This window comes from Salvelinus alpinus, chromosome 15 (genome assembly GCF_045679555.1).
Source record: "Salvelinus alpinus chromosome 15, SLU_Salpinus.1, whole genome shotgun sequence".
NCBI lineage: Eukaryota > Metazoa > Chordata > Actinopteri > Salmoniformes > Salmonidae > Salvelinus > Salvelinus alpinus.
The window spans coordinates 54,751,787-54,767,497 of record NC_092100.1 but is presented as its reverse complement, the minus strand read 5'-3'; the positions used below and the strand labels follow the sequence as shown (position 1 = coordinate 54,767,497).

Here is a 15,711-nt window from a genome sequence, read left to right as displayed (position 1 = left end):
TCTCTCTGTCTCTCTCTCTCTCTCTCGCTCCTTCTACACCCCTCTCTCTCTCTCTCTCTCTCTCTCTCTCTCTCTCTCTCTCTCTCTCTCTCTCTCTCTCTCTCTCTCTCTCTCTCTCTCTCTCTCTCTCTCTCTCTCTCTCTCTCTCTCTCTCTCTCTCTCTCTCTCTCTCTCTCTCTCTCTCAATTCAATTCAATTCAATTCAAGGGGCTTTATTGGCATGGGAAACATGTGTTAACATTGCCAAAGCAAGTGAGGTAGATATTATACAAAAGTGAAATAAACAATACAAATTAACAGTAAACATTACACATACAGAAGTTTCAAAACAATAAAGACATTATAAATGTTATATTATATATATACAGTGTTGTAACAATGTACAAATGGTTAAAGCACACAAGTTAAAATAAATAAGCATAAATATGGGTTGTATTTACAATGGTGTTTGTTCTTCACTGGTTGCCCTTTTCTTGTGGCAACAGGTCACAAATCTTGCTGCTGTGATGGCACACTGTGGAATTTCTCCCAGTAGATATGGGAGTTTATCAAAATTGGATTTGTTTTCAAATTCTTTGTGGATCTGTGTAATCTGAGGGAAATATGTCTCTCTAATATGGTCATACATTGGGCAGGAGGTTAGGAAGTGCAGCTCAGTTTCCACCTCATTTTGTGGGCAGTGTGCACATAGCCTGTCTTCTCTTGAGAGCCATGTCTGCCTACGGCGGCCTTTCTCAATAGCAAGGCTATGCTCACTGAGTCTGTACATAGTCAAAGCTTTCCTTAAGTTTGGGTCAGTCACAGTGGTCAGGTATTCTGCCACTGTGTACTCTCTGTTTAGGGCCAAATAGCATTCTAGTTTGCTCTGTTGTTTTGTTAATTCTTTCCAATGTGTCAAGTAATTATCTTTTTGTTTTCTCATGATTTGGTTGGGTCTAATTGTGCTGTTGTCCTGGGGCTCTGTGGGGTGTGTTTGTATTTGTGAACAGAGCCCTAGGACCAGCTTGCTTAGGGGACTCTTCTCCAGGTTCATCTCTCTGTAAGTGATGGCTTTGTTATTTTCTCCAGGTTCATCTCTCTCTCTCTCTCTCTCTCTCTCTCTCTCTCTCTCTCTCTCTCTCTCTCTCTCTCTCTCTCTCTCTCTCTCTCTCTCTCTCTCTCTCTCTCTCTCTCTCTCTCTCTCTCTCTCTCTCTCTCTCTCTCTCTCTCTCACTGCATTACATTCAGAGGGTAGCCTGGTAACATCCCGTTCCCCTGTCGGCTCATGGTCGGCTCCGTCTGTTGTGTGAACTGTCCCGTGTCCACCGAGCTGTCTTTTTGCAACGGAGGGCTATGTACCAGGTCTGTGTAACGGAGGGCTATGTACCAGGTCTGACCCTCACCTTCCACCGGCAGTGTGTACTGCTCCATGTGCTGTGGTGGTGTTGAGCCTCTGACAAAACACACACACACACTAACACCCTCTGACATGTGCACAAAACCAATTAGTTTGGGGACTGTGAAGTGGCTCTCCCTGGGAAAAGGACAATGGGCTAATTGAAGAGGCCATCTCAGTGTGTGTGTGCCTGTGTGCGTGCGTGCGTGTGTGCGTGCGTGCGTGCCCAGACAGCTCAATGCAGCATTGAACACAAGGGCCGAGTGTTTCCCTGGAATAAGGAACCGAATACAAGAAAGAAGAAAGAGAGATCTGGGTAAATGAATGAATGGTGAACTGGACAGCAATTGCTGTTGGCCACTCAGCTAGTTGACAGTAATGATTTAAGTTGAAATAACAGACCACTCAATGCCTGTAGTGTTGTCGGTAGTTACTTAACAACCTGTTCAGTTAGTTGTAGTAATGGTATAGTTTCCACTCACATTAGAAACCACTCAATCACTAGTTACTAGTAGTGTTACTATAGTGTTTATAGTGTTACTAGTTGCTGCTAGTGTTACGATGTCTTTTAGGGTTACTATTAGTAATTAGTACTAGTCATTCGTTTTACTAATGGAAGCCCGTAGTCCCCTTCTCTCATTAGAAAGCAGATGGAGAAGTCTAATTCAACTTCAATGTCCTGCTTTAGTTGAATTATACTTCGAATAATATATAAGTATATATTGATACTTTCACCAGCTTTAGTCTACGGTCTCCTCGTGTCACCCTGTCAAGAGCATCTCTTAACACTGCTTATAGCAGACAGGACAGTTGATGCTGTATTAGTATATTGCGTTTACAGGGGGCCATTATCAGCTCTAGACAACAACTAGGTTTTACTCACTGTTCCGTTGCCTCAGCAGTCTGCTGCCATCTGAGCTTTATAGACTGTGGCGTCCCTGGTTGTGTCAGCACTTGGCGTTAGGGTGGAACAAGAGCAATGTCAAGGCATCATCATTTGGCATTAAGGGTGGTGGCTAGTGTCGTGTTTGTTAGACGCGGGTGGTACGTGTGTCATGTGGGTGTTTCTAGGTGTGTTTGTGTGAGGGGCACACGGCAGTGGCAGCGGAGTCGGTCGTGAGCGTTGATTCTTTTTTCCCTCCCAATACGGCGTGTATAAAAAATTAAAATAAAAACACGTCTGTGACCAACCATACAGTATCTCCGTCCTCATTGCTCAATCCTTTAGGTCTGTTCTTAGGCTTTAGATGTATAGTAGGGATGGTGTTTCTGGACCCCGGTTGGTTGTGGTGTGGAGGAGATCTGGCGGAGATGAGTGGAAAGGGACAAAAAGGATTGACCGCAGCTCTGGTATGCTCTCATTGGGATTTAATCAGACGCACAATAAAGGTAACGTTTCGATCCGAGTTGAATCTTCGTCAGGTCCTACACCACTGTATAACACACCGACTTCTAGACCTCTAGAGGCCTCTAACCTCTAGAGGCATGTACATCCGGTCAATTGAATACATCCTGTCAATTGAATACCTATATTGCATTAAGATCACAATAAATATTGCACAGTAGACACACTGTATATGTAAAAACAAAGCATCAATCATTTTGTATGGAATATTATATAGGGAAAATGGAAAAAAGCATCCCCCTGTGAGCAGAACACATTTTCTAGAAAATATTTGATGTCTCGTTCCTCGTTTAGACCTCTTGGAGACAGAGTGTTGAGGAAGTGTATCCGAAAGGACTCGTCTCAGGAGGAAATTGTCAACATCGCCCCCCCTCTACGTGGCATTTTCACATTTCAATTCCCAGGTAGCAGAGAGAAGACAAGTTGTGCTTTGCCTGCTTGTTTTAAGCACTCTGCTTTTCAGGAGATGAGTAGGTCCGTAGTCCCATGGTTGGTCCTCTACTTCTCCTGCCAGTGGTCGTACTGTGGGTGTGGGGGGGGGGGGGGGGGTATGGGGCCCAGTGGACCCAGACTGTCACACTGCAACACTTCTCCTAGGGATTATTACCCCCCCCCCCACACACACACACACACTCCCCCTCTCTCTTTCTCCTCCTCCTTTCTCTTTTTCTCTCCCTCTCCACTGACCAGCTGGAGGAGAGTTGTTACACCTCATTAATTTGGGATATTAATTCTGTACGGAGCGTTGGCTCAGAGCAATGGCTCCCTCTCAGATAAGAATCCAGGGGGCTTTGGGATTCCACATCCAATTATAATTAACACATTTATTCTCTCCCTCGTCCAGGCCTGCCATATTCGGTCCTCCTGGTCTTTTTTCACTCGATACTATAAATCAGCCAGTCCATGCTACTTTTCACGGCTTCAAATAAATAAAGTGTGGCGTTTGTAACGTATCTTCAGTTATCTCGGTATAAAGATGGTGCTGACAATACCTTATGGCCGGTGTGAATTGACTTAGCGTACGACCGTACGATACAATGTATTTTACAGTAAATGATCTGGTATATTGTCCAGTCTCTTTCATTATGAACTTTATTAGGAGCATTCAGCACTTTACTACAATGAATTTGAGACTGAGCATATATACACTTTGTAGCTTGATATCAAGGCTGTGTGTAACGATCGTCTGTGGTGGTAGAAGGATCGGACCAAAGCGCAGCGTGGTAAGTGTTCGTGTCTTTAATATAAATCCAAAAAACTGAACACAGGAACAAAAACAATAAACGATGATCAAACGAAACAGTACCGTGTGGCGACAAACACTGACACCGGAAACAAACACCCACCAACCAAAAGTGAAACCCAGGCTACCTAAGTGTGATTCTCAATCAGGGACAACGATTGACAGCTGCCTCTGATTGAGAATCATACCAGGCCGAACACAAAACCCCAACATAGAAAACCACACATAGACTGCCCACCCCAACTCACGCCCTGACCATACTAAATAAAGACAAAAGAAAGGAAATAAAGGTCGGAACGTGACACTGTGTTTCTGCTACAGACTCCCCTCTCAGGCTCAGGTCCAGGGCTCCTAGCCTCATGGCCCTAGCAATTGCAAATGAGCTTGATGAATTTGCTCCCATGGATCTTGTTGTGTCGGCCGGTGTACACAGCCCCGTGATTGTCTGCCTTAGGCGACTAACACAGGGTTCCCCCTGGGGAGCAGCGGCCAGGGCCACGTAGAAGACATTAACCCTCCTCTACCCCTTCCTTCATCTTCCTCCCGCTAGCTACGCCGTTACTCTATCAGGCTCCAGCCATTCGCTCAGGGCTGCTGGGGGCTGAGACTAGCCCTGAATTGATCACTCCAGACCAACCAATACATCAGCTGCCTGAGGAGCAGTACGGGTTGATTCTATTTCCCACTACTGAGTCAAGCAAAGGCAAGCCGAGCTGTAGCCTACAGGCCTGGCCTGGTTAAGCATCCGCCATAGTTGCTGGAACCGTGCTGGAAAGGACCATGTGAAATGAAAATATCGGAGCAATTGTGTGAAAAAGGGTATAATCCGTCTGAGGCTGAGCCCCCAGAGGCCTCACTCCCAGACTCCCCCAGTCCTGGCCCCTGACTCACCCTACGGCCATGGGGGCAGGAAGATGGAGATGAAGACAGACGGAAACAGGGCTGGTTTAATTGGACTATATTATTCCTTTATTGAGTAACACACCTATAAAATCCCAATTCAAATATCACAGGCTGAGATAACAGAGCAGAGCAGTCTTCTTTATAGTGCCTAGGCTGAGGAAATAGCTGTGCCATTTTTATAGCTTTAGTGGGACACACACTGGGGCGCCTTAGGAGGAGGATGGCAAGAAGGCAGGCAGCAGGAGAAAAACAGGTCATACTCCAATTTCTGATTCACAAAAATGTCTCACTCTCCTCCTTAGAGCTGTGTAGTATTTCTACTGTTTGAGAGTAGGGTGTGCATGCGTACCAAGTGTATCGAGACTATTTTATGATTCGGGATACTGTTGCAACTGTTGATTTATGTAAGATGCAAGGATACTCTCTTTAAATAAAGCACTAGTGAGTGAATAACTCTACCAAGCTTACGAAAGAGAAAGAGGCTGGTATTTAGAAGAATCCTTGATTGTCAGTCCAGGGACTGACAACTGTTAAGCCTATTCTCCTATACGGAGTCATCTTTGCAATTGTTCCCTTTTTGCTTTGGCAATTCAGTCTCAGTCTCAGTCTCAGTCTCAGTCTCAGTCTGTCTCTCTCTCTCTCTCTCTCTCTCTCTCTCTCTCTCTCTCTCTCTCTCTCTCTCTCTCTCTCTCTCTCTCTCCCTCTCCCTCTCTCTCTCTCTCTCTCTCTCCCCCCCCCCCCCCCCGGGTGGATAGTGTGCTGCCTGGCAACAGCCAAACCCCTTCATACTGACACATGTGATTTGTACTTAAAGTGTACTTAAAGACACAATCTAATTATTTTATTCAGGCATATTTTATTCAGGGTGGCCAGTCCTCTTCTGTGCCGGGTGGAGATTTGAACATCTTGGCCATGTTCTGTTATAATGTTCATAAATGACCAGCATGGTCAAATAATAGTAATCACAGTGAACAGGTCAGGGTTCCATAGCCGCAGGCAGAACAGTTGAAACTCTAGCAGCAGCACGGCCAGGTGGACTGGGGACAACAAGGAGTCATCATGCCAGGTAGTCCTGAGGCATGGTCCTAGGGCTCAGGTTCTCCGAGAGAGAGAAAGAAAGAAAGAGAGAATTAGAGAGAGCATACTTAAATTCACACAGGACACCGGATAAGACAGGAGAAATACTCCATATATAACAGACTGACCCTAGCCCCCCGACACATAAACTACTGCAGCATAAATACTGATAGGCTAATGAGCTGAAATTGTCCATATGCACAAAAAGTTTATTTTACTAAAATGTTGTGCACAAATTTGTTTACATCCCTGGTAGTGAGAATGTATCATTTGCCAAGATAATTCATACACCTAATAGGTGTGGCATATCAAGAAGCTGATTAAACAGCATGATCATTACACAGGTGCACCTTGTGCTGGGAACGATAAAAGGTCAATCTAGAAGGTGCCGTTTTGTCACACAACACAATGCCACAAATGTCTCCAAGTTTTGAGGAAGCGTGCAATTGACATGTTGACTGCAGGAATGTCCACCAGAGCTGTTGCCAGACTATTGAATGTTAATTCCTCTACCATAAGCTGCCTCCAATTTCGTTTTAGAGAATTTGCCGGTATGTCCAACCGGCCTGACAACCGCAGACCAAGGGTGGCGGGGGTGAATTGAGACCAGCGGCTGCCGGTGGTCTGTGAGTGACTTAATTTCAGTCAGTCAGATAGACAGATAGATAGACAGAAAGTGAGAAAAGAGGAGAGCAGAGAGTGTCTGTCCACTGGCAGGATGTCGTCTGGGGGTGATGGTTGATATAATCGATATGGCAGGTGCCTAATGGTACTGTCGTCATTGCAGTGACTATCTGAGCTAAATGAAGCCATATGGGCCATGTCGCTCCCTATTCCAGTGCACTACATCACAACGACACACACACACACACACACACACACACACACACACACACACACACACACACACACACACACACACACACACACACACACACACACACACACACACACACACACACACACACACACACACACACACATACACACACACACACACACACACACACACACACACACACACACACACACACACACACATCTAGATCAAAACGATAGCTCCCAGCCTCCCAGCCAAGTCCCTCACCATCTGCATGGCAAGGGCCATCGATCCACAGTCACAGCAACAGCCATCTATATATGTCTCTCTAGAGTGAATTGTGACTTTCTCATTCACATATTGATATAACTGTAATTCTGAAGTGTGTCAGTCTCATATTCATGATTGTTTTACAACCATGCATACTGGATTTGGTTTTCATCGCAATAATGTATGTTTCTGTATGTTCCCTCTCCCCTTCTATTTTTGTATCCATCCATTTCTCTCTCTGTCTCTCTGCCTCTCTGCCTCTCTCGCTCTCTGTGTCTCTGTGTCTCTCTCTCTCATTCTGTCTCTCTCTCTCCCTCTCTCTCTGTGTCTCTCTGTCTTTCTCTGTTTCTCTCTGTCTCTCTGCCCCTCTCTCTGTCTCTTTCTCTGTCTCTCTGTCTCTCTCTCTGCCTCTCTGTCTCTCTCTCTCTCCCTCTCTGTCTCTCTCGGTCTCTGTCTTTCTCTGTTTATCTCTGTCTCTCTCTCTGTCGCTCTCTCTCTCTGCCATTCTCTCTCTCTCCCTCTGCCATTCCCTCTCTCCCATTCTGCCACTCTCTCTTTATGTCTCTCTATGTCTCTCTCTCTCTCTCTCTAGTTGTGTATGTGCACGTGGCCGAGGCGTTCTGATTGAGGGGAGAGGCGGGACTTATCTCTGTCTGGGGGAGGACCTTTGCGTCAGACAACCAATCATGGAGAGGACGAGGGCGAGAGCAACAGTGTTCCTGATGCTGTTCCTGGGTAACCTCGGCAACGCTCTGGAGGTCCCGCTAGATCGTAAGAACTATTAACACATCACAGTCAAGAACATTCAAGCACTGTGGAGTCTGGTAGAGGTTGTAATAACCTCGAAAGAGTCATCTCTTTGTAACTGTTGGCTCCCACTAGACCGTAAGAACTTAACACATCATAGTCTCTCTCTCTCTGTCTCTCTCTCTCTCTCTCTTTCTCTCTCCTTTGGCCTCACTCTTCCTCGCTGCTTCTCAAAGTCAAAGTTGTATTGATATGCGTACAGAGTCTGTAAGATGAGTCAGTAAGAGAGAATAATATTCTTTATTGATCCAAGGCTTTTGTAAATGTGGCTACTTAGGTTTTCGTAATGAACACATACCTTGTTGCCTCATTGCATTTGTATACCTTCGCTGAGTAAGAAGAGTAGGTTTTCTTGTCGTTTTTTTAAGTGCTCAGAGACCCATACCCACCCCAAAGTCATAATGTGGAACTATAACTACTGTATGTTGTGTGAGTAATGTTTGGAATCATTGACCGTGTCGGAAGCTATCTAATGCCTGGAAAAGGTAACTAACTCTTCTTCTGTCCACCATGTTCTGAAGGGGAGTAAACAGAGGAGGTTCTTTTTTCAACACTAATGTCTGGCTCTCTTTATTATGTCAAAAAAATGTATGCGGATTCTTGGGGGGAAAAGCTAAAGTTCTGGAAGGATGTAAGTTAAGTTCCCCTGTCACCATGCCTGTGTCAATTCAGTGTGACCACAGAGACTGTGACTTGAGCACTTTGCGTTGTGATTTTGGGGATTTCATGTATTGTCGCTGTTGGTTTTGCGCTTATCCGTGTGGATTTGAGCATCGGCCTGACTTGCATGCAGTGCTCTTGTTGTTGATTTGTATGCTTCTTTTGTGTGGTGTGGTTTTGCTGTGATTCAGTGGGAAAACGTCATGTCCCGTAGAACACATAAGGCATGATTCCTCCTATCAGTTATTTTAAATAGTAAATCCGTCTTCTGTTCCTTTGGAGAGAAATACATTTCAAGAAAGATGATTATGAAGCAGAATATCCAGGACTGTACTTCAGTCCACTGCATGCTTTGATGTTCCCGTCATTCAACTGGTTATTTGAGCTTAATGTTATGGTCGGCAATTTAGCCCGATTCAATTTGAGTGCAGTGAGCCGGTCCAGCCCTGCTCGCTGTGTGCTTGATCAATAACAGTTGAAAACTTAGTTATGCAGAAAGGGCAGGGATTGGTATGACTGTGTCCCTCTGTGCTTGCCGTAGTGCCGCAGCCACCAACCATTACCCACCAGTCTCCCAAGGATTACATCATCGACCCTCGGGAGAACATCGTCATCCACTGTGATGCCAAGGGGAAGCCGCATCCCAGGTACACACACACACACACACATACGCATGTACACGTGCACACACACGCACACACACACAAAGCCAATTGTTATTCCGCTCGCACTTGGGTCAAATGGCAAAGTAGTTGGCTAAATCCCGAACAGATATATTGATTAGCCAATTTATTAGCTATATAAAATACTCTGTGCTACAATGAGAGTTAAAGTGATTTAGATGTTCACTAACATTGACATCAATCCACTTACAGCTTTTCGTGGACCAGGAACGGGACCCACTTTGACATTGACCAGGACCCCAAGGTCACAATGCGACCCCACTCTGGCACCCTGGTGGTGGACATCAGTGGAGAGAAGGTTGAGTCATATGAGGGGGTGTACCAGTGTACGGCCAGGAACGAACATGGGACTGCAGTATCAAACAATATCGTCATCAGACAGTCCAGTAAGCATCTCTAAGATGTGTTATCGCGTTCACCTTTTCGCTGTCATTTTCTGTCTTTCTCGCTCTCTCTGTCTCCCTCTCTCCCTCTCTCATTTTCTCCCTCTCTCTCCCGCTCTCTTTCTCTGGCTGGGCCTCTCACCATTCTGTCTCTCCGATATCTCACCTCTCAGTCATCTCATATCACCTCATGTCTGTCTCACTCTATTCTCCACTGAGCTCATCTCTGACGTGTCTCTGATTTGTGACCATTCAATCTGTCTCTTTCTCTCTTTTCTTGAAACGAATAAGATGTATTTTCCATCATCAATGCTCTCTTCATGGCAGGTAAAGGTTACTTGTGGAAAGACAGCATGATAATAATTGTTACCTGGATACACCTATTTAACCTTTAGGTTGATGCGATTTAGTAGCTTAAACTCATTCCTTCCATGTAGCTAGAACTCATTCCTTCCATGTAGCTTGAACTCATTCCTTCCATGTAGCTAGAACTCATTCCTTCCATGTAGCTAGAACTCATTCCTTCCATGTAGCTAGAACTCATTCCTTCCATGTAGCTTGAACTCATTCCTTCCATGTAGCTCGAACTCATTCCTTCCATGTAGCTAGAACTCATTCCTTCCACGTAGCTTGAACTCATTCCTTCCACGTAGCTAGAACTCATTCCTTCCACGTAGCTGGAACTCACTACTTCCATGTCCCCTTGTTCTCTCAGACCTTTTGGTGACATCCGATGACTGTAGAAACCACATACTGGTACAGTATACCATGATTTCCTCGTGTGTATTTGCGCTATCTAACTTATGAGGTGTGTTCCTCTCCACCTCTTCAGGGTCCCCCTTGTGGTCGAAGGAAAGAAACGAGCCGATCATCGTTCAGGAGGGCGTGTCTCTGGTGCTACAGTGCCGGCCCCCTGCCGGCCTGCCCCCACCCATCATCTTCTGGATGGACATCAGTAAGTCGCATGCTATTTGTTATGTCTAGGCCTGTTAGCGTCATACTGTACATAGAGAAGGAGAAATGCAAACACCAGAGTTTCCGAATGGGGAAATCCTTAGATCGTCTGTCCTGTTTCTTTCTGGGTTCTTTGCTTGTAATTGATGAAATTAAATGAGATATTTCCTAAAGTCTCCCAGAGACCGACTCGGATCATTAGGATATCCCAGGCCTTAACCATGTCTCTCCCCTTTCCCTTTCGACTGAAACACCACTCTCCTCTCCTCCCTTAGACTTCCAGAGGCTGCCTCAGAGCAGCCGTGTGTCCCAGGCGTTGAACGGAGACCTGCACTTCTCCAACGTCCTGACGGAGGACTCGAGGAACGACTACATCTGTTACGCCCGCTTCCCTCACACACAGACCATCCAGCAGAAACAACCCATCACCGTCACAGTGCTCAACCGTAAGTGCGTGCGTGTGCCCATGTGTGCACGAGTGAATGCGAGCATGTGTGTTCCTGCGTGTGGGTGTGAACGGGCTTGCGCGTTGAATGTGTGTGTCAGTTTGGGTAGGAGGGAAAGTGTGTTTCCTATCTCTGATCGCAACCTCAGCGTCGCCAGGAGTAGTCCAGTAGTCATTATGATGAAAAGACACATTGTAAAATACCTTATAGGTTATTCTCTGCATTACGTGCAATGTAGCCCCACCATCAAGTTAACTGATTCTGTAAAGCCTCTGCTTTCATGACTGCTCTGTATAGTGTACACTCTCAACAACAAAAGGCCTTCTCATACAGTCTAGCGTTTACCACTGACTGATTGCCATGATGCCAAATTGTCCAGACCGTACAGATTCACAGACGAGGTTTGATGACCAATATCTACAGTTGAAGTCGGAAGTTTACATACACCTTAGCCAAATACATTTAAACTCAGTTTTTCACAATTCCTGACATTTAATCCTAGTAAAAATTCCCTGTCTTAGGTCAGTTAGGATCACCACTTTATTTTAAGAATGTGAAATGTCAGAATAATAGTAGAGAGAATGATTTATTTCAGCTTTTATTTCTTTCATCACATTCCCAGTGGGTCAGAAGTTTACATACACTCAATTCGTATTTGGTAGCATTGCCTTTAAATTGTTTAACTTGGGTCCAATGTTTCAGGTAGCCTTCCACAAGCTTCCCACAATAAGTTGGGTGAATTTCTCCTGACAGAGCTGGGTTGGGTCCCATTCCTCCTGACAGAGCTGGTGTAACTGAGTCAGGTTTGTAGGCCTCCTTGCTCGCACACGCTTTTTCAGTTCTGCCCACAAATGTTCTATAGTATTGAGGTCAGGGCTTTGTGATGGCCACTCCAATACCTTGACTTTGTTGTCCTTAAGCCATTTTGCCACAACTTTGGAAGTATGGTTGAAGTCATTGTCCATTTGGAAGACCCATTTGCGACCAAGCTTTAACTTCCTGACTGATGTCTTGAGATGTTGCTTCAATATATCCACATAATTTTCCTACCTCATGATGCCATCTATTTTGTGAAGTGCACCAGTCCCTCCTGCAGCAAAGCACCCCACAACATGATGCTGCCACCCCGTGCTTCATGGTTGGGATGGTGTTCTTTGGCTTGCAAGCCTCACCCTTTTCCCCCTTTTTCCCCCAAGCATAAAGATGGTCATTATGGCCAAACAGTTCTATTTTTGTTTCATCAGACCAGAGGACATTTTTCCAAAAAGTACGATCTTTGTCCCCATGTGCAGTTGCAAACCGTAGTCTGGCTTTTTTATGGCGGTTTTGGAGCAGTGGCTTCTTCCTTGCTGAGCAGCCTTTCAGGTTATGTCGATATAGGACTCGTTTTGCTGTGGATATAGATACTTTTGTACCTCTTTCCTCCAGCATCTTCACAAGGTCCTTTGCTGTTGTTCTGGGATTGATTTGCACTTTTCGCACCAAAGTACGTTCATCTCTAGGAGACAGAACGCGTCTCCTTCCTGAGCGGTATGACGGCTGCGTGGTCCCATGGTGTTTATACTTGCATACTATTGTTTGTACAGATTAACGTGGTACCTTCAGGCGCTTGGAAATTGCTCCCAAGGATGAACCAGTGTACAATTTTTTTTCTGAGGTCTTGGCTGATTTCTTTTGATTTTCCCATGATGTCAAGCAAAGAGGCACTGAGTTTGAAGGTAGGCCTTGAAATACACCCACAGGTACACATCCAATTGACTCAAATGATGTCAATTAGCCTATCAGAAGCTTCTAAAGCCATGACATAATTTTCTGGAATTTTCCAAGCTGTTTAAAGGCACAGTCAACTTAGTGTATGTAAACTTCTGACCCACTGGAATTGTGATACAGTGAATTATAAGTGAAATAATCTGTCTGTGAACAATTGTTGGATACATTTCTTGTGTCATGCACAAAGTAGATGTCCTAACCGACTTGCCAAAACTATAGTTTGTTGACAAGAAATTTGTGGAGTGTTTGAAAAACGAGTTTTAATAACTCGTGTATGTAAACTTCCGACTTCAACTGTAGGCTTTTTTAATGTATGATCAGTATCCAGTATTTTGTTCCGTTCACACGGTTTGATTTTAGAATCAAGCATTTATGTTAATTTTGCCCAATCCCTTTACTGCTTGTTTACTATCACTCGATTTCAACATGTGGCATGTTTGATTATTTCCTGTTGTGTTACAGTGGATGCAATCAATGAGACTGTTGCTGCTTTATACAATGAAACTGATTTTCTTAGTGGTGAGTTTTGGTACCCCCTAGTGGTCATCCTCCTCCCGTAGTAATCAACCAACTAGATACCAACCTCTAACGTTACAGTAACCCCTTAACCGTTTCCCTAGTGATTTCTCCCTACGTTGGTTGGCAACCAATATTAGCAATCAAACACATAACTAGCATTAACCCTTTACCCTAGTGATACCCTTTCCCGTAGTAGTAAACCAACACTAGAACTCAAACCACTAACATTCAACCCTTAAACGGCTCCCAACTTCTGATCCTGACTTGTCCAATGAAATAACATTTTGTGAGAGACTACATTCTTTTCGACAGCAACTATTTATTAACATCATTTCAAATGCTGAACCATTGCATGATGGTTCTGCCTTTGCCATCCTCATACACAACATGGCCAAAAGTATGTGGACATCCCTTCAAATGAGTGAATTCGGCTGTTTCAGCCACACCCGTTGCTGACAGGTGTATAAAATCGAGCACACCGCCATGCAATCTCCATAGAGAAACATTGACAGTAGAATGGCCCGTACTGAAATGCTCAGTGACTTTCAACGTGGCACCGTTATTGGACCTTTCCGACAAGTCAGTTCGTCAGAATTCTGCCCTGCTAGAGCTGCCCCGGTCAACTGTAAGTGCTGTTATTGTCAAGTGGAAACATCTAGGAGCGACAACAGCTCAGCTGCGAAGTGGTAGGCCACACGAGTTCACAGAATGGGACCACCTAGTGCTGAAGCACGTAGCGTGTAATAATCTTCTGTCCTCGGTTGCAATTCTCACTACCGAGTTCCAAACTGCCTCTGGAAGCAACGGCAGCACAAGATCTGTTCGTCGTGAGCCTCATGAAATGGGTTTCCATGGCACACAAGCCTAGGATAGCCATGCGCAATGCTCTGGAGTCTGGAGCAGTGGAAACGTTCTCTGAAAGGATGAATCACACTTCACCGTCTGGTAGTCCGACAGACGAATCTGGGTTTGGCGGATGCCAGGAGAACGCTACCTGCCCCAATGCATAGTGCCAACTGTAAAGTTTGGTGGAGGAGGAATAGGTCTGGGGCTGTTTTTCATGGTTCGGGTTAGGCCCCTTATTTCCAGTGAAGGAAAATCTTAACGCTACAGCATACAATGACATTCTAGACGATTCTGTGCTTTCAACTTTGTGGCAACAGTTTGGGGAAGGCTGTTTCTGTTAATTGTGGCTGAATGGAAGCAAGTCCCCGCAGCAATGTTCCAGCATCTAGTGGAAAGCCTTCCCAGAAGAGTGGAGACTGTTTAACAACAAAGGGGGGGACCAACTCCATATTAATGCCCATGATTTTGGAATGAGATGTTCAACGAGCAGGTGTCCACACACTTTTGGTCACATAGTGTATCTTGTAAATGGACAAATAGCATTATATATTTTATTCAGTAGACTACTTTACACTTTCTCTCTATTATAGTAATATATTGAATTAGAGCAAAGTAGATTGACAGCTTCCAAACTGTGAATGTTCCAACCACTACCAACACCCCAGTTTGTTATTCGATTATTTTCACACCAGCCAACCTAATTCTTTCCTCCCAATCCACTTTTAAAACACTCTTTCATCTCCTATCAGTTCATTTCTCATTGTTTGTAAAAGCATCACTTCCTGTGTGTCTGTCTGTCTGGTACCCTGAAGATACATGTCGTGTGTATAGATATAGTCAGTCATTTTGTCAGGAGGCTACATCAAAGCCAATCGGAGGGAGTCGATTCTCGAAGTAATGCTTTCATGTGCCTCAATTAATGTCTACATGTATCATCGTTGCCACAATCACAAGCGCCATTTGTTGAACTCGTGAAATCATAACCACCAATAATCCTTTTGATTGTCCTCAAAGTATTTGTTATCCTTATCTTACACTACTAGAAAGTAGTTTACTGTTATAGCTGGATAGGAAAATACATGTTCTACAAATGTATACCGCCTCTTAGTACCCCTCGACCAAAGAGCACCTTCACAGTAAGTGATGAAGGCGAGGATTCAATCCAATACAGATTTAGCACCTTCACACAGCGATAGACTTTTAATTAAAGGCCATTTTCCTATATGCTTGCGGAGATCAGGTTCACTAAAAACTCTGCTCAAACAGGAATCACCTTTGAAAGTCAATTGCTGGGTTTGAGTGTGTGAGCCCTGACCTGGTCCTCCACAGTGGCTCAGCGCTGACTGTGGTAGAAGAGCCATAGAAATAGAATAGATAGAACAGTAGAAGTCTTGTTGTGACTAACTGTGTCTCTGACCCGTCCCCTGTGACTGCAGATGGCTCGGCGGAGGAGAGGAGACCCACCTTCCTGATTCCGTCTGGCTCCAGCAGCTCCAAGATGGTGCTGAGAGGACAGGTCCTGGAGCTGGAGTGTATCGCTGAGGGACTGT

General features: G+C 44.9%; 1 protein-coding gene across 18 annotated transcripts in view; it reads left to right on the top strand.

Annotated features, from left to right (window-relative positions):
• The window catches only part of LOC139540350 (neuronal cell adhesion molecule-like), a 114,228-nt gene that overhangs the window by 79,507 nt on the left and 19,010 nt on the right, over window positions 1-15,711 (top strand). For 9 of the 18 annotated variants that reach the window (XM_071344123.1, XM_071344113.1, XM_071344125.1 and 6 more), the window contains exons 3-10: window positions 7,686-7,864; window positions 8,514-8,531; window positions 9,102-9,207; window positions 9,436-9,629; window positions 10,459-10,581; window positions 10,856-11,026; window positions 13,259-13,315; window positions 15,598-15,709. In XM_071344123.1, the coding sequence (XP_071200224.1) occupies window positions 7,780-7,864; window positions 8,514-8,531; window positions 9,102-9,207; window positions 9,436-9,629; window positions 10,459-10,581; window positions 10,856-11,026; window positions 13,259-13,315; window positions 15,598-15,709 (866 nt within the window). In that variant the 5' untranslated portion in view covers window positions 7,686-7,779. Of the gene's footprint in view, window positions 1-6,543; window positions 6,630-7,685; window positions 7,865-8,513; window positions 8,532-9,101; window positions 9,208-9,435; window positions 9,630-10,458; window positions 10,582-10,855; window positions 11,027-13,258; window positions 13,316-15,597; window positions 15,710-15,711 lie in introns of all 18 variants that reach the window. The other 9 variants (XM_071344124.1, XM_071344114.1, XM_071344122.1 and 6 more) reach the window with 4 other exon arrangements.